Source organism: Hyalella azteca, unplaced genomic scaffold (assembly GCF_000764305.2).
Source record: "Hyalella azteca isolate HAZT.00-mixed unplaced genomic scaffold, Hazt_2.0.2 contig5779, whole genome shotgun sequence".
NCBI lineage: Eukaryota > Metazoa > Arthropoda > Malacostraca > Amphipoda > Hyalellidae > Hyalella > Hyalella azteca.
In genome coordinates, this window is record NW_025935959.1 from 39,261 (window position 1) to 62,782 (window position 23,522).

A 23,522-nucleotide genomic window follows, 5' to 3' on the forward strand; every position below is an offset into this window, starting at 1 on the left:
GTTGAAATTATTTCGACTAATTTCAGAACCCACTTCTAACCATGGATCAAAGGCTGCATTTATCAGCATCAGTTGATTTCGGGTTATTTGCTATCATTAACTGCACCGTTTCATTCCGTTTTCCACGGCTGCAATCAACTGCATTGCTTGATTCTGGTGTGAAAATATTATTTAGTTGTCTCGTTTAGTTGAACGTTTTATTTTGCGACGTTGCAGTCGATTTTTTGTTGTTGAATGATAACGGTTAGCTATCGACCGCTAAACTGAAATGCACAAATTACCGCTTGCCACAGTTGACGATAAAACTTGATCTGCATACTACGGCTTAAGATGTGGTCGCCATTAAAGGAAAATACTACGAGGTCATGGTTAGCAATACAACCAGGCGTCGTCTTAAAAATTAAGAGCAGTGTCTCACGATCCTAATATTTCTATTTTTCTCGTACTCGATCTCCAAGAGTTGTTATAGGTCTTACTTTTATGATCCCGATCGCCAGGTTTTCTTGCCTTCGTCATGAGTTGTCAAATTACACGAGAGTTACACATATCCTGCTCACTAGGTTTTCTAGTGTTCGTCTAGAATCTTCATGTCTCACGTTTATGTTCTTCAGAATCATGATTGCGATCCAGTGAACAACAATAAAAATTGATAAATCCTTCCATGTTGGTTTCGGATTTCAGAAATCATTGCAAAGTTTTAGTCGCTGTCTAAATTGTTGTCCTAATGCACCTCCTGCTTTTCCATACAGCGCGTTAAATATATCTTCAAACTTGATGTTATTAATCCGTTATTTCAGATCGTGACAGTTGATGTCTAAAGTAAATGAAGTACCGTAATATCTTGAATAGGTACTTTGTATAAGTGAAATGTATTTGTGTTAGTGAAATGAAGTAAATCGTTATGAATGTAATCTGGGAACGACAGCACGCGGTCCTTGTGTTCAAGGTGATGCAGGGTCTAAGGCAGATCAATGTTGAACAAAACTAACCCTTTATGTTAATCATTGATGATAAACGCTTTATACGCTTCGTGTATACAGCTGCTGGAGAGCTATGGCCGCAAGCGCTTTCTCCGAATACATCTGATTCGTGTGGTGCCTTCACCTTCAAGGCCTGGCTGGGTAGAGCTGCTGCTGTTGCTGCTGTGGCCGTTGCTGCAACTGCTGCGTCCGTTGCTGCAGCTGCTGCTGCGGCCGTTGCTGCAGCTGCTGCTGTTGCTGCTGCGGCCGTTGCTGCAGCTGCTGCTGTTGCTGCTGCGGTCGTTGCTGCAGCTGCTGTTGTTGCTGCTGCGGCCGTTGCTGCAGCTGCTGCTGTTGCTGCTGTGGCCTTTGTTGCAGCTGTTGCTGTTGCTGCTGCGGCCGTTGCTGCAGCTGCTGTTGTTGCTGCTGCGGTCGTTGCTGCAGCAGCTGCTGCTGCGGTCGTTGCTGCAGCTGCTGTTGTTGCTGCTGCGGCGGTTGCTGCAGCTGTTACTGTTAATGCTGTGGCCGTTGCTACAGCTGTTGCTGTTGCTGATGTGGCCGTTGCTGCAGCTGTTGCTGTTGCTGCTGTGGCCTTTGCTGCCGCGGCTGTTGCTGCAGCTGCTATTGCGGCCGTTGCTGAATCTGTTGCTGATGTTGCTGATACTCTGCATGGCCCTCTCGGATGCGCCCTGCATTGCTATCTTACTACAAAAATCTTCAACGCTTCGAGCTTTCGTATTTCCTTGAGTAATAATAAGCTTAAACATTTATGATAAAAACACTTAATCAAACAAATTAATTCGTCCGGTGCAGGAGCGCAGCAGCAGACCTGAAGATGACCGACGTCGCCGGACCATCCTGGTGCAGCGCGAGAACGGTTCCTTCGGCTTCACGATTCAGGTGAGATAACTTGCCAGCATTAAGACCTCAAGATCTCCCCAGGCAACACGTACCCCGAGTTCGTTTTAGGGACCTTTGACGGCGACCAAACCCTGCCAGCTAGTGACACCGAGAAATGAAATGAGCTTACCGATGCTCGAACCCACGGCTTGCTCCTCTGATCTCGGTTTTGCTGCCACGTACTGCGCAGAGAGTGAAACTAACCACTGCTCTACAGTGAGGTCAATCAGTAGCTGACGTCACCCGTCGGCCTTTTGCTTAGGCCGACGCTGTCATCATCCCCCATTTAATAACCGAGCCGCGGCCAGAGTACAGACTCTTCGTGAGGGATCACTGTCCGTGGTAGTACCGAGGCTCTTTAATGCCTTGCCAAAAGCGCTGAGAGGAGGGGAGTTTACCTTTGCAACATTCAAGAGACAACTGGACAAGTGGTTGAGAAAGATCCCGGATTGTCCAGTAATGGGAAACTACCATCAGCAAGCGACAAGCAACAGCATCTTGCATCAGCGTGCCCAAATGAGGGCAAATAGACGGAACACGTCCAACGTTACATCCGACGACGACTCGGAGACGGAGGACGACGAAGGCGGCGCATCAGCGTGACCTGGGACTAGGAAGTCCCGAACTCATCATAAGGTCATAAGGTAAGGTAAGGTAAGGAGTGCGCTGCTGCTGTTGATGAAGTGCGCTGCTGCTGTTGATGAAGTGCGCTGCTGCTGTTGATGAAGTGCGCTGCTGCTGTTGATGGAGTGCATGTGTGTACAGAGCCGGCATGCGAGAGGGTGAGGTCACGTCACTGTGTGTGTACAGAGCCGGCATGCGAGAGGGTAAGGTCACGTCACTGTGTGTACAGAGCCGGTATGCGAGAGGCTTAGGTGTATGATATGGATTAGTAGTGTATGACTCGTATTGTTTTATGATTCCTGTGGCCTACAAAGTCCTCGCCGTGTGAGACGTATACCGTTTTTTTTTTCAGGACTAATATGACCCGAGATCTTTTATGACTCTTCCGAGTCCCCTTATGTGATCCTATATTTATTCACGTGACTGCGTACCCGCTGTTTTCTGTTAATTCACGTTACTACGTATCCGCAGTTTTCTGTTAATAAACGTGACCACGTACCCGCTGTTTTCTGTTAATGAACGTGACTACGTACCCGCTATTTTCTGTCAATTCACGTGACTACGTAACTGCTGTTCCCTCTTGATTTGCCTGACCATAAATTAGCTAATATCTCGGTGGCCGTGACGACTGGAGTGCCTGTTGCAGGTGACGTCATCCTGTCCATCAACGGCCATGACATGGAGAAGGCTGATCACAAGACGCTCGTAAACTTCATCCAGCACTGCGGAGAGCGTATGCGAGCTGTCGTACTCTTCGAGAACTGCGTTCACAAGGTTACTAGGCATGCCAAGTAATGAGTATTAGATTAACATATAGCCTTGTATATATACGTCGTAATCATGTATGCATGTAGTAGGGCAAATCCGTAACTCTAAGGTTCCTTGTTAGGCTTTGATGCAAAAGGGAATGCCTGCTGCAACGGCACATTGGGTTGAAGGTTTTAAAATTTATATTTCAGTTGCATGCTCCCGAGGGTCAAGAGTTTCTGCAACCTCACTAAATGAATTTAATTCATCGAGGCGAAAATATCGTTATTTAATTCAGCCGCAGCGAGTAATTTTCATTTGTGCCTGGCACACTTCAGTGCGTGTAGAAAGCGGTGCCCGTGTCTGGAAAGCCTCTTCTCACTAGCGTCTCTAACCACGTTACTTTCGTTTATTGTTGGAATTCGCTTTAAATCTCATAGCCGAGCAAAGACTTTGATTTGAATCGTCCAGATAACTAACAACTTGATCACATTTCATGAAAGTTCAGTTACTAAAATCACTCGCGTCATGCTTGATAAACTCTCGCGTGGAGGATTTTGATTTTTAAGCGTTCTACTTCGTGGATCTCAATTGCTACGCGACTGATGTCTATTTCAGGCAGAGCAAGAACGGTTGGAATCACCATAATTATGTCTACACTGTGAATAATTCACGATTCCAGTAGAAAATAGTACATTTTTTATTTGAAGAATGAGATTTTGCCGAAAATGCAGAAACTTTTTATCCCTAATACCTAGATAACAATGTAAAACGAACCGTATGTTTCGGAAAATTTTCTTATAAGAACCATTTCTACAACATCGGAAAATTTATGGGATTTTGGCTGTTCAGGTTGACCTGCACCTTCGCTACATCAGACTGCAGCGGATGCTGCACGATCGCTTGCTCGAGCTGGAGCGCTTGTGTCACCAAGAGAAGGCTCTGCTCGCTGGTAAGTGCAACTCGCGACTTATGTCTCCTCGCTCCCCGTCGTCTGCGTCAGCGTTGCCGGCAGGAGCCACTGGCCTTCCAGCCAACTTCGTTGAGGCCCACAGGAAGATGTTATCTTGGGTGCATTCGCAGCGGCGCTTGCTGCCCCCTCCAAAATTCATGTTTTGTCTAAGTGATAAGAAGTTTCCTAACAGAGACGTGATCAGCGGAGAGATCGTCCGCCCTGAGATGCTGTGCAGCGTAGGTCATCGCCCACGATCCATCCTGCACAACACGCCCTCCTGCAGCGGTGGTAGTCATGGCTCGTCTGATGAAGGAGGCAATGTGAAAAACAAGAGCAATGAGAGGACAAACTCTCTTCGATGTCCTCACTCGGGCAATCATCCTGGTTCTAATATAGAATTCCGGAGTTTACCTGACCAGGGTAGCTTGTCTAGTGAAGATAATCGGAGTCCTTTGACTTTAAGTTCTTCTTCAAGAGATGCGAACACCGACACCAATACCAATAAACGGTCTCGTCACAGATTGTGTCCCTCAGATCACTCAGTTCCCACCACTCCCAGCTTGTCCCCGAATGCTCGCTCTCCTTCTATCCTCAAGCGCTCTGACTCGAGTCCGAAAATTCCTCAGAGCGCTTCTATGGAGCTCGTGAATGAAGGGTCTGTGTCTAAAGCGCCCCCGGCGCTGGCAGACCCGCCCCGTCGCTCGGCTCTCAAGAAGCACCGCGCCATTTACGGCTCTGAAGCGTATCCTGAGGTTGAACTCCAGCGTAGTAGCCCGGATGGGTGTAGTCGCATTGCGCCGCATAGTAATAAATCGTTGAATAATTACAGCAATGACTTGTCCATGGATTACCCACTGAGCTCCCTGAAGTTCTCTTCCGTCCCTAATTCTTGCTCAAGTTGCAATCAAAGTCCGTGTTGTAGTTTTGATTCGTACAACAGCGTCAATATTTCTCCCCGCTACAGTAGCGATGCCGAATCTCACTCTTCTCAGAGCAACGCACACGGGATTGAATCCCATTTCTCGCCGATGCTAAAATCTTACGAGCAGCTGCTTCTGGATCAGTCCGTTCACAGAAGCGCTTTAAGCGACGAAGCTAACAAAACATTAGAAGCAGTCGAGAACGATCTGCGCGAACTTTGCAATCTGCCTAGGACGAAGCACCTTGTAGGAAGTAACCACTTCAGTTCATCCCTCACTCGGCAAGACTCAACACCCGGGAATCTCGATGAGAATTCGTCAAAACCTCGCTTTAGTCGACTGCACGGGTCTTTGAAGCGGCGTTCAGAAAAATCCAGCAAACCGGCGTTCGATCGAACTCGGTCTGCTGTAGACTTAACTTTGAAAAATGAAGAAAATTTCACCACAGCCTCTGAACTCGCACGGAACATGAGTTCTGGCAATATCAATTACAAAGAAGACGTCAATTTTTTCAATGATAGGAACATGGAGTCGATTGGTCGTTCAATTTCAGCTAAGAGTTTGATTCTAGGTGATACTACAAGTAACGATTCGTCTCGGAAAAATTCCACGGTCTATGAATATTGCACTTCCAGTCTACCCAAACGTCGTAACGTTCGAAATTTCCGCAACTCGCTGGACGAACCTTCACCTCCAACCACTCCAGGCAACTTCCATGCTGAAGACTCTGTAATTGCATCCAAGACCCCCAGCTTTGACCAGGCGGTCCACTACATGCGTGAACAATACCATCGTCAGCACGAATCTTTGGCTCGCCGCCGGCAATCGGTGGGTAGCAAGACTAATCAATTTTCATCTTTGCCATACTGTGCCGGGTATAATAAACCTTCACCCGAAGCGAGAGGAGCTGGAAGTGACGTGTCATATCGGAATGCGGGAATGACCGATGTGTTCAAAGGCTACCCTGGAGATATGGCCTACTCGCCAAGTGGAGCGCACCACTTCTGTGGACAAACTTCTGGAGGCAAATTTTTCCAAGGGAGCCAGCAATATTACTACCATAAAATGTTGTCAGACCATTATGATCCTGGAATACAAATGAGTGGCAACATGTCGCGGCCACTGGCATACCACCAAGTTCAGGAACGAACTGCCGTTCCTTCGAATGCTGATACTTTTGAAAGATTTACAGCAGCTACTCCTAACCACCACTGCCATGATCCTGGCTGTGGTCAGTGCGGCGACGCACGCTTCGTCGGTGCTCCCGTAGAAAGCCAAAAGGACATTACCATACCGAATTATTTCAGCAATAATAGTAAAGGTTCAGTAATTCCTGCGAGCCTGATGCCGCGTTACCAAATTAGGAACGAAGAACCGTCAAAACATTTCAATGACTTGGGAAAAGAAAATTTAGTTCGGATGGATTCGCGTTACGGCACGCAGCATCCTAACAACATAGCTCGTGATACTCCTTGTTCGTTGGGATGTACTCACGAACCTCAGTCAGTGAACATGTTCTATGGACACGAATTTCACGGCAGTTGTCAGCCCACCACTCCAACTAACAAGGAAGTTCATGGCCCAACGAATGCAACTTTTGGTCAAGCTATTCCATGTTGCGACCATCACCGACCACAGTCGTTCCAAAATTTTGGATGCAACGGGCGGGCGCATAAAGTTCCAACTAGCATGGACCCGCGATCAAACCGTCGTCCTTCACAACATTACTCTCACGACCAGACCGATGACTCGACCAATGCACCGACAACTTGGTCTTGGGAACAGCGCATAGCAGATGTAGAGAAATCTTACCCAGACGGTGGGGCGTGGTCTGCGAGCTCTGCTGAGTCCAATGAATTCGTCAAGCATCAGTTACAGCAGCGGCGCTTTACGAGGGCAGATTCTACCGGGGCCGAACGTTTTGAAAGCCACGCTCAAGGGTGCGCCCATTTCGGGCCTCAAGCAGCTGCTTCAAATCGCGAGATGCAAACGAAATTAGCTGACGCAAACCGCCGACGTTCATTAAGCAAAGAGTTAGCGGGATTAGCCTTGGATGGACCTCCACGGCGCACGATTAGTTGTTTACCTACGAACATCGTTCGCAACGCCTTCATCAGCCATGATCCATCCTACAAGCTTCTCAAGCACGATCCTGACGACGAGTCGTCGGAGGCTGGAACTGCAGCAACATCGGCAGACAAGACAACCTACCGCTACGTGTAGGCGTTACAAGATGCCAACCCCTACTCGGCTGGTCGGTAATTTAGCACAATCTTTCTATTTGTTTCGTGGTAACATCTTTATTACCTTTTATTGTCCTCTCACTGTCTGCTTCGTCCCGCACGAGAACCACCCAGCGCAACACCTGCTCTTGAATTTTCAGTGTCATTTATTAGAATATTGTAGAGCATATTTTATTTTTGGCTCTATTCGTCACTTCTTATGAACCACTAAGGAAAGCGACCATTGCAAATGCACAACCTGCATTTTGTCCTTCTTCCATTTAACCGCATTTGTTACTTCATGTCGTGTACTTTCTTCGATATTATACATTCATCTTAAGATCTCATTACTAATTTTCGCTTACACGTTTTTAACTCTATATTGTTATTTAAAACTTCGCGTGACAATAATTCAATCTTCGATACAATTATTGGTAAGAGTATAAGTGATGGAATATATTCAGACGCTGTCAAACGCTGTCTAGTGCTTCTCTGCTCACGGGTACACACGTGCCTCTGAAACGAGGTCGCAAAATTTAATCACTGTTGGAACATAACGTTTTCCCCTTTTCCGTGTAGACATACTAAAAACCTTGACGCGAATGCTTTCCAAATCATCATTTATGACTTTACGTGCTGGCTGCAGACGTTAAGGTGCTTGTACACGGGAATAGTGCAGACGGCTAGTAAATCTGGCAAGTGTCGGTCGCTTGGTGACTATCCGGCAAGTAAGCCTGTACACGACCACGAGGATAGTATAAGGCGCCGCTATCTTCTCGTTCGCGCCAGCCAGTGCGTCGATAGGAGCCGTCGAGCGAGGTCTGTGAAGATGGATAGTGCGATCACCTTCAACAGCTCGAGTCTGTACGTCGTTTTTATATTCTTTATTCTAGCCCTTTAAAATGCAACGTCGGGAACAACTAAACCCTGACTAATAAGGTCTTCTTTTTGTTTCAAAATACTCGTTTCTCTCTTCATTTTGTTGCAATAACCATCATAGCAAACATTCCACTTTAATTTATATTTTTGGAATGTTTCAAAGAATAATTGTATATCGTCCGGAATTCACTTTGTTCGGTTCTTCTTAGAATCATTATCGTTCAAACAAGATATGATTCACTTGACCCAAGATACTTCACAAGAGCGGCACAGATGCTCTCACCATGGCAGCATCAGCGCTGCTAGCCACTTCTCCAGCGAAGAAATTATATATATCATCATTATTATCATCATTATTATCATTATTATCATCATTATTATCATTATTATTATTATTATATCGTTGTCCCTCTCGGCCGCGTCTCGGGCACTTGCCGGCGCATGTCTCTGAAACGGCTGAACCCCTATACACGAGGCTAGTAGCGTGGACAGTTCAAGCGGCGGATGAACTAGCGGCTAGTACAATCCCTGTGTACAGGTACCTTTAACTCCCCTCAAAGCGATCGCTGTGTAACTTGAGGTCTTGCCAGTCTTCTTGACAAGATCGATGAAGGCTACGAACGAACACATCGCTTCAGTGCTCACATCCCCTGCACCTCGAGATAAACTTCCTAAACTATGAGTGCAGCTTCTTAAATTTCCCATTAACTCAATTGTTGTCACAATAATGGACTCACATGTTTCTGGTGTGGTGACCGATGTGTTGAGAGCTACCTATATTGTGAATAAATTTCCTGATCGCTTTACATTTATCTTGGAATGTCAAGAAGGTAAGCGTTCAGTTTTAATTGCATTAAAATACTACTTGATTTCATGTCATCTGTAGTTTCGTGTCTGGATCAATAGGTGCCTTAATTTTACTGATCATCTCGTTTGTTGAATCAAGATGATGCTTATTTTTCTTTGGGGTCGCTGTGCTACGTGGTGTCTGTCTCTTGGTGGACCGACACGCGAGACGTGAAGGTAGAACAAAGTATTTTACTCTGACTATGCCTAGAAATTTTTTGGAAATTCTTTTCGCAGTTGGTTCCTCGGAATGCAAGTTTAATTTACTTCGCTCACTTAAAAAATTTTTGATATGAACTTTCATCGGTATTTACTGCTTTGTGAGCTGACGAATAATTCTTAACTCTTATTATTTATAAAGAAGCTACATAATTTAAAAGTGGTGTATTTCTCATGTAATCCAGAGTCGGCATTATGAAATGTTTTTAACTAGATATTTCGTTTACTATTAGGTCTGATAAACATAGCTCATGCAGGCAAGTGAAACGTAAAAAAGTAGAATTACGTTAATTAATGTTAAGAATTGCTGGAGGCTTTGTGCATGCATCACTCAACATCGCGGGAGGCGGCAGTTTGAATGCGTCTGCAAAACTCGAACTTGTTTTTTCTTTTCTCAGCCTCTTTGTGTAAATATTCAATTGTGTTCAAGTACTGGAACCTTTAACATCATTTCAGGATTTTTTTATTTGTTTTCCTTGAGCAACGAATAATTTTTTCATTTCCCTAGATGAAAAACTACTTACTTCTCAGTGTTTCTCAATATAATTTCTGAACCCTGTCTCATGCTGGAGGAATGATCTATGTTTTTTATCTATTTTATTTTTATTCCACTTATGATCGTTGCATTATTTCCTTTCTAACGGTTCTTGATGCTTCGCCATTTACGCGCTTGTGAAGGACGAGCGTAAGCTTGAGCGCTACAGACGCATTCTTATCACACAATATATTATTATTATTAATATCACTCAATATATTTGCGTGTCTACTCTGTCACTGATATTTCGTTCGTTGGTCCACCAATTGATGGACACCATCGAAGGGGCGAGTTCTCTCGGGCCATGTCTCAGTGAAGGATTCTTCTTCTTATTTTAGGTTATTTTCACGAGTTTTGCTTCATGCGGTGCATTTCAAATCTCAAATTCTCGGATAAATTTTGTTTAATGGACGATTTACAATAATTTAATTTCTAATTAATGACGGTGACAGATATTTCTCGAGAATAGTACCTTTATTTTAACTTTGTTTGGTTTGAAGACTGCCGGATAAACAGTTTCAATCTGTGTCTTATTTTGAAAATTAACCACGAAGGTAATACCAATGCGCTTTATCCGTGCATTTAAGTTCAGCGACATACTGGATATATATTTTCAATGGTGAAAAAAGTTAATAACATTCATCCTTCCTTTACATTATGGAAGCCTTAACGGACGATAATTGAAGTTTGATAACAATTCCGATGATGTGACTTCTCGACGACTATAGCAGCGGAGTCTTTCCATGACAAAGTTTACAACGAAGGAGTGAATCAATCTCTCATTTGCGCCTCTATCGAAGATTATTAATCGTTTTCACGTGGTACAGATGTTTTTTGTAAAGTTTTATCGAATTTATAGACAATCAAACGCGAATTTTACTTACAATTGAGTATTACGTTGGTTTTCTTTATGAATTTAAGTAAAAACAGACACTGCAAGACACTAATTATAATATCATCTGCAATACCTATTAATCCTCACATATAAATGTTAAAATACCGATTTCAAAAACTTTTAAAATACCTAAATAAACCAGAATGTTTTCCTTGATGAAGGTAAAACAAAGTTTACTCCATTTAACACTCAACGATTAAATTAGTCGTAGTCGCGTTCCTTATGCCAGTGAGCAGGCTTATTTGTACATTGTAATCATCTTTATTTTTTAGCGTCTCTTGAGTATACGCAAGATTAGCTAATTTTTCTTTCACTGAGATGTGGCTTTTGTATAAAAGTTAATTCAAAATATAATGGCTGCTCTACCACCACCGCATGTTGATGTGCATTGCGCATGCCTCTCTACACATCGTTTGGTTCGTGTCGATACATAAACCTGTGTACTCCTCCAAGCATGTGTCTTGTGCACAACCATACAATGGGTCTTTTGCGTTCAAGCCAATAAAGGGACAAGCAAATATCCCGTTTGAATTTCATTGTTCTAAAGCAGGAGCCTCCAAATTTTTTTCGCCAAGAGCAAGCTTTCTGAAACATTCGCGGGCCGGTCACGCACCTTGATTGTTTTTAGTTCATGCGAAACCAGAAATAAACGTCACGCTCGATTTTTGTACATATTATGTTGAATTATAAGATATCCTCGGCGGGCCGGATGGAACCTAGCCGTGGGCCGGATCCGGCCCGCGGGCCGTAATTTGGAGACCCCTTTTCTAAAGTATAACATATATGCCCTGCACCCGCGGGGACATATGCCACACCGGCCCTGGGGATGGCGCTGAACGCAAATGACTCGTACGATCCGTGCGACTGGATCTGCTGGTGGTTGTTGATGATGCGTTAAAATTGTCCGGCGCCTGTATAAACCTAAGTGTTCAGTGTGTGGGTGAAACAATCAATATATCATTGCATTTGTACATCACTTAATACCGGGCTTACATTTTATGCATTCTTGCTATTGGAAGGCATTGGATTCTCAGAAAATTTGTTACCTCCCCTACTATTATTAAAGAAGATATTTGATGTTTACAAGACTTCAACGTATTTTATCATTTATAAGATGTAAGTTCAACATTGGTTATATTTTCGATTATTTTTTCATTTATTGCACAAATCAAGGCACATGATTTACAACATTCTCATTGGGGAGAACAAGTCAGAATGCCGAATTACAAATACATTTTTTTCCAATCTTTTTTAAATCGAATTAGATTGGTCTGTACAATGAAATTGAAAACGAGGCAAACTTGACGAGTTTGATTGATATTTTACGCTAAAGTGGCTTAAGATTCACCAAACACTGCTGAATAAATTAGTTCTTCACGACTGGAGTTGAGACATAATGTTTCCAGATGCCAGCGTGAAAATGAACTCGCCTTGAAATTATTATTATATTCAGGCTAAATTTTCGGTCTGTGTACCACGTGAGAAGTGATGACTCTTCAACAGCACATGTACATTCTTGCAGGACTTGTCCTAAACGCACATCTGCTGTCATTCATGTATATTTTTACGTACATCCATATATACACGTAGCTGTTAGCTCAATTGTTGTTCAGATCCATTTCACCATCGTACTTGTCCCCTTAAATATCCCGTGGCCGTTTCTCGCGGTAACTTTGCACTGGTGAATACTTATCCATGTTCTAAAAGTTATGGACTATTAAGTAAATTAATCATTATTGAACTAACAGAATTGACAATATCATTTTATTTACCAGCAAAATAAATCAGTGGATATATGCTTTCCACGTCTGGTTCTTTCACTGATGAATTCGATATTTACAGTGTGGCGTGCTCAAGGACTCCGTCTTCCTACCGATCTTGGATTGAGTGTTCATAACTGCGCCGCGGCTCCCTCATCTAATATCAAACAGAAACAAGCGTCGCAGCCGCAGCAAGAAACTCGTCAGCACCAGCGCTACCACTCACAGCACTATCCCAGAGAGCAGCAGCTTGCTCAAGATCAAGCGATCTTGCAAGTTGTACAGCAATACCCGAAAGTTTTGCAATCCGCCAGTGAAACCTGCAGTGCCCGCAACACCAAGAGCTTTCCTCGGTCCAACAGCGGCGTACTAGCGCTTGGCAGACGAGCTATCGTGACGCACGGCGAAACGGCAGTGCCGTGTCGCGTGACGCTTTATGGCGCCGACACGATGGGCGTCGAGAAGGGGCTGGAGACTCTTGTGCCTCCTCCACAGTTCCGGCTAGTGCCTGTCAATCCTCCGGCCGCGGCATCTTGGCATCTTAAGGTAACTGCCGGGCAAACTGAACAGCGGCTTCGGTGTACGGGTGCTGAAACAGGATCCTCGAGGAAAGGAGTTCCTGATGGGAACTGGCAGCATGCAAAACCCAAATCGTGGGATAATTTACTCTCTACGAAGTCGTTCGGGGGCTACGGGTTTGGTTATAGTTTCATCGATATAAACTCGGCTCGCGCCGCGTCCAAAGCTTTGCCTGGTGCTCGGTCAGTCTCAACGAATCGATTAAATGAAGATTCTGCGAAGACAGAGCCCGCCGGGAGCATGGTTGAGGTCTGGTCAGGAAATGAAGGCAGCCGAACAGTTCCTCGTCACATGAAAACGACCTGCGCGAATGTATCAACGACTTCTACAGGCGGAGCATCGTCTGCCGAAAACCTCTTATCTCCTCCAGACTTGTCTTCTTGCTTCTCATGCGATTGCATGGGCCTGGAGCACGTACCACTTGAAACCTGCATGTTTAGTAAACCCAAGAGCACTGAATCATTGCTTGCCAATCCAAACCTGCACTCGACGGCGTCCGAGACGAGCATTCCTGACACTTCTCTGGTCACCCCGACACCTCAGAGACGTCGGTCCCGCACCTCCTCGCTCGCTCATTGTCTCGGCAAGAGATCTCCTCCTGACGAGCTAACTCACCTCTAATCAATCAACAATCCAGGCGAAGCCTTCATTTTCAAGGTAACGTTCATACCTTAATATTTAACTTGTTGGTATGAATCGAATATTATTCACGATTAAAGAGACACCAATAGGCATCTAGCGTTGTGAGTGCGTGTGTATGTTTAGGACCTTCATCACAAAAGAGCCTCATTGTGCGAAGAGTTCCGTAATTCAAGTAATGACACGCGATCAAACAGGTTGTTTGTTACGGCAATATTTTGATTGTTTGATTTTCTAGATACTAGAGGAATCTAGTATCAGTATCAAATACGTGCATTGTCAGTTATTCTCTGCTGCTGTCGCCAAGTGGTTTATTTGTATTAGTATATCATTGTAAGTAGTGATGTTTAATGTTTCATGTCATCGTCGTCAAGGCGTAAAGGTTCAATGTTAACGCAGTATTATTACTTCCGAAGCGTTTGAGTTATTTTCACTAATTTAATTGGTTGTACGAGTCTAACAAGAATTGTGCACTGGGTAACAGCCAAACACTAAAATTATTAGTAGAGTAGCGGTGCTAATTTGATTAAATTCTACCACATTCTCTGTTAAAACATCCTCTAGAATTTGATTACCTTAGTATTGTTTATTATTGTCACATGTGTCGTTGGAAATGATCTAACATGGCTGGAGTGACTCCGTAGCCTTAAGTCAATGTTAATTGAATAAGGTGACCCTACTGTTGTGTAAAGGTGGAAAATATAACCCTTATCCCTCGATTGCTTAATGCTACTGTTAATCTTCACGTGGCTTTCAGTGTTGTTAATATCTACAAGAGACAATTGGTTATTCTCTGCCAATGACAACTGTTGCAACAGAGCTGAATCGAAGTCTAGTCAAGAAATGATTCTATACTACATTTGTTCCTCAGTACGCAAGTCGATCACTGTTCTGATATCGTCAAACTGCCCTGCTATTTTGTCTAGTCTTTCTAATCCTAGTCACTTGCAACAAATTAGCATCTAGGTTTAAGATAATTGAGAATGATTCAGTAGGCGTCAGTTCTTCTTATTGTGCTTATAAAATGAAAAACCAGTGTTACCATGTTAGTGTGTTAATTATCTTCTATTAATTTTAAGACTATTTTAAATAATAGCGAGCTGTGTTGTGCAAAAGTTTCAACGTTCGTTTATAATTTAATCGCTCTCCCTCACCTTGAATTAGAAGAAGTTAGAAGGTCAATTTTCACAATCTATTTACTTGAAATTAATTATCTTTCGGTAGGTTTCAGACCTTGCATCAAATTTTCGGACTCTTCAGTTCAGGAACTGTGACATACTTTCTAAACTATCGGTGAAGGTGACAAATTTTCAAGTCTGGCAGGAATAGTATTAGCGAAAAAAGTCATGATGGTAGTTAAGAGTTAATATTGTGACCCGTGTTCAAATATGCACATTTGAATGCATATTTACCACAAATATGTCAATGTTGTTCCTAGGGGCCAAATATCGTTACGCATGACTAGACATGAACGCAAGCTAAATATCAGTGCATGTGGCCATAAGAGCTCTGCCTGACGACGACTTGAATCATAATTCGACTTCTTGTATGATCCACTCGGGGGATTTCACCTCCGGAGGGGAATCGGGGGATTTCACCTCCACTACCAATGAAGTTACTGTTATTGTGAGCATCGCTACGAAACTTGCTATAGTTTCCGCCTATGTTCCTCGTATGTGCGTCCTCATCCGTCTTAGTCTCGTTGAAATTACTCAGATTTTCCGTATGTGTCGGACGGCGACCATCATGTTAAATACATTTGGTTTAGCTGTTTGGTCCAGAATGGCAGTTATAGGATCGCATAGCAAAGATGATATTTTTTGTTAAATTCACTTTCATAAGCAATATCCACGTCTTCGCGGATTTAATAGTATCTATGATACATTTATAACATAACCTACCCAACAGGACGCTATAATTTTGCAAGCAATGAGGAGTCGAACGATACTCCCGTTCGCGTTTGCTACCGGTCTGTTTCATTCCAAAAATTTCATTGACGGAGTTTATTGCTGGCTAATTTCTTATGTTTCACATTTGAGGTCTTCTAAGGAAATTCTTACTGAGTTCGCTTTTGGGACATCTGTATCTCGAACCCCGTTTTTTCTTGTCGCAACTCTCCATGTATTGAATATTTCTTGCTTGAGATTCATTCTCCCTATCGTCGTAGTCTGTTTAGAAACACTTGTATTTTTATGTGGCCTCTCCTTGTATATTTAAATTAATGCGATATAGAAAAAAATTTATTAGGTTGTTCCTGGGAATAGTTTTTTCAGAATTTAAATTAATTTCTGAATTAATTTTTGCGCAAGAAAATTCATTCTTATCCACGAATTTAGCCTTACAGATCGTTATTTTTCCTACAATCAGTTTGCATTCAAATCAAGAACTGTGTTGAAAAACAAGTAGGTGATTATGTGACAATACAGATGCGTTAGTATGGTGGTAATAAAAAAATATCTTTTTATACATTCTTGGCCTCATTACACCTTGCAAGAGTATGACCAAATTCAAGACGCCAAATTTGCTTCTAAGGATGCTATATACTCTTTATTATTATAGTATGTGTATTTATTGTATTGACTAGTCGAGTTGCCAACAGTCGTGATTACTTGTGGCCGAACTCGTGTGTTGTTAACTTGGAATAGAATCGATCCTATATAGTGAAGTGTCACCACGACTGACTTGCCGAAAACGCGCTTTACGATCCTTTGGCAGTGGAGTCGAGATATTGAAAGAAATTATTAAACAAACGGCACGCATGTTTAAACTTATATATTTACCTTATATTTTAATACAAACAAATGAACAACACTAATAAGAACGAACATTTACAGACTTATTCCAAAAAACTGGCAATATGAAGCTGCGTCTCATCAGTTGTTAGCTAGCGAGAAAGCTTCAATTCAACTTATAGACTTCTAAACATTTCACTGGTTGAGATTATTATGTGAGAGCTTCAGTAACGGTATTATTATAAATGCAACTGGAGTTTGGCATGGGTGTGGAAACTTAAAAACACAGAATCGCCGACTACGTCCAGTAAACCGAGCGAGGCCAATGAAGAGGAATCGATGTCGCGAGCAAAAATGAAGTGGCTTTATAATAAATAATTCTTCATAATATTTATGCGCACACTAAATCAAAAAGTTATTACTAGCAAAATAAGAATGCAATTTCTGCCTCTGAAATTCAAAGATCATATATGTTGCCATCACAAAACTAAAAAATTCCTATTGACCACTGAAATTACGATTAATAAAATTTTTAATAACCTAAAAGAGTTTACAAATTTTATTTTTCAAATAGCGTTCGCATGGCGTTCGATGCGTGTGTATCAGATTAAAAAGGGTCATAAACAACTTTGAATATTACTACGGGTAGCCGGGACTTGGCTATTTAATTTCAGAATCTGCTATTTAATATATAAGAAATAGAGAGGAAAGATGCTGACAACATGAGAGGAGACAGACGCAGCGTGTTAGCAGGATTGCAGCCGTCGTCGTTGCAGGTAAGGATGCAGCCCGAGAGCTCCTCGTTCTCGAACTTGAAGAGACCGCACTGTGAGTCCATGTTCTCCAGCACGCATATTCTGATCATGAGTGTCACGCCCGTACGAGCTGCAACACCAAGATTTTAAAGGTAATTTCATGTTTTTCTCAATGGATGTTCCTGCATTTATATTTTATATTAAATTCCATTGTTATGAACCTCGATTGTCAATGAGTTTAATTAATGGCATGAATAATTTGAATATTGTGCTGAAACTTCGCGGATCATTTCAGCTGGCAGTTTACTTACTTGACTGTCCTGTAATTTTCACGCAGAAATTAGCAGGAAATCGACCGATGTGGTTCTTTTTCCCGACTTGACAGCTGCTGGCATAAGTCGAGTGACCAGGGTGGAACGGATCTTCGCAGTAGGGATCACTGCCATTTTTACTCGAACAAATGTAGCATCCTATGCCATTCACTCCTAGAAAATTAAATCATTCATTGGTTACGATTACATATTTTGCGAGCCGTACAACATGCTCCATAAAACGTAAAGTGAGACCGAAATATTTTAAATTATGCCGAATCTTCATGGTCTACATGACTCATAAGTTCATAACATTTATTTTTGCTAGTCATTTATAGACATTTAATTATACTATTCAATTACACATGAAAAACTCATTTTACCGAAAGGTAGTTGAAATACGAAGAAAAGTAGCAATACCGAGGCTGAGAACAGTTCAGTTGGGAAACAATGAGCCATGCTTGCACTTGTCTCGCTTAAAATGCTCTCCGTCGTTCATGTGCTAGAGAACCACACAACTTCAATGATTTTGATGATATTATTTTTCAAGATTATAAGTTAAAATAATTGCTAGCACAAATTTTCCATGTATTTAGAAAGTTGATCATTCAGATCACACACCTAAAAAAATCTTCATATAATTTCATTCTGCTCACTAGTAACTTTCTTTATTGTAACTCGCGTAAAAATTCGCTTCTGTTAAATTTACATTATTTTCGGGCTCAAAAACTAGATCTATTTTTGAACAGAAATAGGTGCACTTTATTTTAACAGACGTGGTTAATTTTTGATGGTATAGAACATTCAAGTTTGAAAGACTTCCAATCACGTGATTAGACATAAATGAACACACAATTTACTTAGATCGACTGCCATTTCATGAAAAGTGTTTAGTACACGAGATACGTCGCGCATTTCATAGGATTTCTTACTCCGAGTTGGAATATTTATTTTAAAAATGGATTTTTCATAACAAATAGGGTTGGTAAATTATATTTAAAGATAGATTTTTATAACAAATAGGGACTGATGAATTTTTTACATTCGACACAAATTTGCGTTAAATTTTCAATGTCGGCAAGCGTTTCTGTGTTAAAATTGATTTCTTAAGAAAGAAGACAATCTATCTCTTGAGAACATACGGTAATTTAAGGTGATAATTAAATATATTATATCTGTTTTGATGCCAAAGTTATGACCTGATCTGCATGGCGGCTGCGCAACTTTAGAGCAGCGAGAAGCTTTCTGTTCTCGCGGAGATGGACAATCGCACGAGGCTTTTGACGATCGATCGGCAAGCATTTCTGGGGATAGAGGTAAGCGCGGCATTTATATTGACGCATAAAATTGCTTGCCGTTTAGAGAATTAAATCGATATGATTAGTATGATACCAAGTTTGCGAGAAACACAACTAAGTTAGTCATAGACAATCATTTTAAATTAGGGCGAAAATAATTTTTAGTATGCTGGACGATGGGAGTGCAACTTCATCAATTTCCTCCTCGCAAAGAGTCGCATCTCTTTAAGCGTTGCACTACTAATTAAATATTCTCATTATTATCTCAGAAAATCGAAATTAGCGTGACATTTTCATTAAATCGCCATCCAATACTTTTCGGATAATGTACTACTAAAATCTACATATATGCCGTAAGTTTCAAATAACGCAGGTCTGTTTTGATTCGTTAACGTACAACTGTTAAAAAATATTCGTGACATTCGAAAGGAGGTTCTGTGCTGCGTCCTCACACCGCGCCGCACTTCGATTGACTGAGTGGCTGAGCCAGCCACTCATGCAGCCATGGATGCTGCGCATGCTTCCCTCGCTATCGGCGTGAGAAAACAAACTCAAGAGAGCGCCGAGAGAAGCGCTGACAATCTCAACAGTCAACTCCCGCAAAACGGCTTGTTTGTTTCTGTTTATGCCATCAGCGCTTAATTATAATTCCTTTTGAATTCTATGAGATTAGTAAAATTTATCTTTCACTAAACTTCATTATTTTTATGTTACATTATCAAAGGTCAAATAAACAGGATAATTATATGATTAAAGGCGAAATGAATAAATATAAAGCACTGTGAACGCATTTAGAATTATTCACATTGATTAAAACATCAAGAGCCAGTTTCCCAGCATCATAAAAACAGGATTAGCAATAAGTCACTGAAGCCTCACTTAGTTTATAGGAAGCAATAAAACCACTCTAATTAAAAAAAAAGTAGTTTATTATTAAAGCTATGCATCATGCGCTGCTGACATCAGATAAGGGCTACTGCATGGGCTGCACGTCCAACTCCGCTCTGAAGAGGAAAACATTCATCAGTCAAACATCAAACTGATGCATGCAGGAAATTAACATGATTCTCAGGCTAAGTCATATTACAAACCAGAATACTATTAACAATGAAAACTTGTCTGCCTGTAAAAATGAAAACTTTATTATAGAGAAAAAGGCTCTTCAAAACATAAAAAAAATCAATTTTATCTAAATTTACTTTCAGAAAATATTCTCCAACATATTTTTGAAGATTAAATGTGCATTTGTGCAACATTGAAATAAATTATTTCTTATTCAAATCAATGCAATTGAAAGCATGACTAAAAATCTCACAATCCATATTTAGTTCATGAAAATAAATGATTAAATAGAACAAGGTAAATTTTACCATTATTTTATTGGGATCATAAATTTCAGTTCATCATAACTTCTTACCATGAAACATTTCATAAACAAGTTTAGCCTCATTTCAAAGCTCTTTGCAAGGGCTATCACATGGCTTCTCAAAAAATTCCAAGACTCAGGCCATAACAGAGTATAAAACTAGTAGGTAGGTATATATTTAAAGCTCACTTCAACTGCTGAGAGAAGTCATCTTCAATGTTATCGTCATCCCAATTATCCTCCCACACATTTATGTCGTCTGCATCTTCCTCTTCAGGGCCCCAGTCTGAAATAAATATTGTATATTGGTCACTAAAATAACTTGCTTTAGTATAAATTCTATAATTTACAGTATAATTTACTATGATTTATTATAGTGATGGATATCACAAACTTAGCCAAAGAACTTAATGTTGGAACAAAAATAAATACTAATAAATAGTCTTAATCACTGAATGAAAACATCATTCTGCAGCCAATTTTTGAAGCTTGCTGAAAAAGAAGCTATGTTTTAATTTTCAAGAGAGGAATTGGTATATAATGATAGAAAAATGTGAAATTATTGTCAAACATGGGCATTTTTGTCTCACTCATGAGATGATGAAGGGGCTTCAGCTCAATTTTTCAGTTTGGTATTATTATTAGGTAAATTATTTTAGTATATATATTGATGGTCTCCGAGGCTTATTACTGGATTAAAGAATCTGGTTCATAGTTCAAATTGAATTTTTTCTTGAAAGTAGAATCAATGCCCTGAAAATCTAAATTTTAATTAGTTAACAGCATTACTTTTTGGAAAATTTAAATATTAATTTTTCAAAAGTAATAGGGGCAATTGGCAAATGTGGATTATCATAAGAAGTAGGGTAAACGCGGTATATTCCGACATCGTGGGTAATTCCATCACCTCTCCAGCTTTTCCTTTATATTAAGCTTTGTTTTAGTTCCATGCATTTGTTGATGGTTGAAATGGTGACGTCATATATTTACGCGTCAAAATACTGCCAAAACACTAGGTCTTGGCCATCTAGTGGGAAAATATTGAGATCCAAAGAGAGACAATGCATGCCACCTGGTGAGATCATCGAAAANAATAATACCTTTTATTTCAATCAGAGTGAAACTGTGAAGGAAGAGGGTCAGGACTCAGGAATACCTGGATTGCCAGGTACCTATTCCTGAAATAGAAATCTCGATTCCTTGCCAGCTATTCCTGAGTCCTGATCATGAATGTAGTGGCGGCGCCAGACTGCCAGTGGTTACCATTCATCATTGCACTTGACCATTGGCAGACGTAATACAGTCTACAGGCCGTTTTACTACCACTGACACTGAGTAGCGAATGACGACTGACGAGACGAGTGCCGAGAATAAAAAATTCGAAACGAGCATCTTACCTTCAGCAGGGAATTCTTCAAATTCATCATCTTCTTCCAAAAGCCCTAAATCAACCTTAGGTTTTTCTTCTTTGTCCGCAGACATGCTTATATAAGTTTTTAAGCGCTGAAGGAGAAAATATCTCAAACAAAATACCTCACAGCGTGCGAATTGTGACTGGCAAAATGAAACACGGAGGACAGAAACCATCCGGTTGAAACTCTTGAACGTAAAAAATTGTTACAGAAAGTATTAGGAAATATACGAGAAAACTTTTTTCTTTATAAACTCACAAATTTTTGCAATAACAATGCTTAAATGAATCTAATCTGAAAAAAACTACCAGCTTATCGCGTTAGATTTATTAAGATTCTAATAAGTCATTTAAGAGTATGAATATAGAATAACATCAAGAAAATTCAAACACTTTCAGCTTTGTGCAAGGAAAAATTAGGTTTTTAGCTCAATAAATATCTGAATTTATATTAACAAACTGGAACGCTCTGTGTGAACAAGAAATGCACTTTATTGCACTTTCGTCTTCTGAAATTCTATTACGTCGTCTTCGTTCCGGGGAGTCCTGAATAAGGCATTGTAATTGGAAATGCCAACAAACAAAGGACACAATGCCTTCCATGGAAAATAAAAAGGCTTATTTTCATCCATTTCTTTTAATCACATATGAAACGAAACAATTGTTTGTAAGAGTGATTGTTAAAACTCACCTTTAAAAAATTGTTTTTAACCTGTAATTTTAGGAAACATTTGTGTTTGTCTTTGACCAACTTTTCAAGTTTGTTATGCTAGAACTACATTTTAGCCTAAAAAGAAAGATAAAATCAATTATATTTTCAAATGCAATTAATAAGTGCATTATTATAACATACCTAGTAGGCTAGTTAAGCCTAGTTTCCATGTTCTTGTCAATATTTTTAATAAACAAGGCACTTGAAGAGTTGAAGTTGAACTGTTGAAGGCAGGTAGGCGTAGGCTATACAAGCCTACCCCACTGGCACCAGGCAGAGGCAGTTATACTACCTATAATGCAGTCTGAGACTGACATGTCCAGTGGCAAAGCAGAGAGTTTTTAGACTCTCCTTCAAGCTCAATTTCAAATCCTATAAGTAGACCAGCAAAGTAGGCTATCATGGTCCTTTCATGGATTCCAGCATTATCAGCTACAGTGAGCTACTGAGGATTACACATAGTCACATACTGACATACCATTGGTTTAAATTTTGTTAAATGAGAAAATTAAATATGAACTGATTGAAAAAAACACTGGTTTGCCACTATGATACATTCGTATTGCTGCGCCAGGCATAGTGGCAAACCAGAGATTTTTTGGAATCAGTTCATTTTTAATTTTCCTAAAACTCAAGATTTAAACCAATTTCTTAAGTATGATAATGCTGGTATCCATGATACTTTACTGGTCTACTTATAGGACTCAAAAATGAACTTGAGGGAGAGTCTAAAAAACTCTCTGCTTTGTCACTATGGCGCCAGGCAGGCAGGCACCTATGCATATACGCTTGTCAACTTGTCAAGACTTATATAGTGATACAATTAAAGCTGTTGCCCAAATGTTTCCTTGTGCAGTTATGGAGAGCAGCAATGCAGTGCATGCATTGATGCTCTACATCTACATACATTACATTCAATGCCAGCATTGCAGCAGTGGCAGTGCAATTGTAACCTCCTGCTTGTGCAATTGCATTCTGATTCTCAATTGTTTAATTGTTCATTGCCTATTGTAAGCGCAAAGCCTATGTTGATCAACAGATCAAGCTTCTGAGTAAATATGCCCTTGTTAAAAAGTAAATGTTGAGAGTAAATATGTTAAGAATGTAAATGTAAGAGTTAATGTTAAGAGTAAATATGCCCTTGGAAATATGCCTTGTCTGAGTAAATATGCCTTGTAAATATGTCCTTGAGCTCTGAAACATCTGTAGCACAAGACTGAAGACAATATTTTTAGGCAAGTTTTTTTACACACTCATT

The 23,522-nt window shown here is 40.8% G+C and overlaps 2 protein-coding genes across 5 annotated transcripts; one reads left to right on the forward strand and one right to left on the reverse strand.

Annotated features, from left to right (window-relative positions):
* The first annotated feature begins 2,627 nt into the window (after positions 1-2,627).
* On the forward strand, positions 2,628-14,786 carry LOC108667143. Of its 2 annotated transcripts, XM_018154133.2 has the most exons (4): positions 2,628-2,641; positions 3,130-3,257; positions 4,083-4,182; positions 12,544-14,786. In XM_018154133.2, the coding sequence occupies exons 1-4, from the start codon at positions 2,632-2,634 to the stop codon at positions 13,659-13,661; spliced, it is 1,356 nt and encodes a 451-aa protein (XP_018009622.1). In that variant the 5' UTR covers positions 2,628-2,631; the 3' UTR covers positions 13,662-14,786. The 2 variants fall into 2 exon arrangements, with proteins under 2 accessions (XP_018009622.1, XP_018009621.2); XM_018154132.2 differs by lacking the exons at positions 2,628-2,641; positions 3,130-3,257; positions 4,083-4,182 and adding an exon at positions 4,193-7,359 and having other exon boundaries at positions 12,544-12,602.
* Positions 14,787-16,445: 1,659 nt separating this feature from the next.
* Positions 16,446-21,748, reverse strand: LOC108667146. 3 transcript variants are annotated; one of them, XM_018154137.2, is made up of 6 exons: positions 21,539-21,743; positions 20,331-20,427; positions 19,173-19,779; positions 18,677-18,781; positions 17,478-17,651; positions 16,446-17,296 (listed from the first exon to the last, which is right to left on the reverse strand). In XM_018154137.2, exons 4-6 carry the CDS (start codon positions 18,777-18,779, stop codon positions 17,082-17,084), a joined length of 492 nt encoding a protein of 163 aa, XP_018009626.1. In that variant the 5' UTR covers positions 18,780-18,781; positions 19,173-19,779; positions 20,331-20,427; positions 21,539-21,743; the 3' UTR covers positions 16,446-17,081. The 3 variants fall into 3 exon arrangements, with proteins under 3 accessions (XP_018009626.1, XP_018009624.1, XP_018009627.1); XM_018154135.2 differs by having other exon boundaries at positions 18,677-19,779; positions 21,539-21,748; XM_018154138.2 differs by lacking the exons at positions 18,677-18,781; positions 19,173-19,779; positions 20,331-20,427; positions 21,539-21,743 and adding an exon at positions 17,861-18,401.
* Between the last annotated feature and the right edge of the window lie 1,774 nt (positions 21,749-23,522).

Excerpts from the sequence above, each read along its gene's own strand:
- LOC108667143 (XM_018154132.2), top strand. The coding sequence starts at position 4,203 with ATGTCTCCTCGCTCCCCGTCGTCTGCGTCAGCGTTGCCGGCAGGAGCC.
- LOC108667146 (XM_018154135.2), bottom strand. The coding sequence starts at position 18,806 with ATGCCGCGCTTACCTCTATCCCCAGAAATGCTTGCCGATCGATCGTCA. Across the intron at positions 17,652-18,676 it reads GCAGCCGCCATGCAGATCAG|GAGTGAATGGCATAGGATGC; the intron begins GTCATAACTTTG and ends TTAATTTTCTAG. Across the intron at positions 17,297-17,477 it reads GAAAATTACAGGACAGTCAA|CTCGTACGGGCGTGACACTC; the intron begins GTAAGTAAACTG and ends TTGGTGTTGCAG.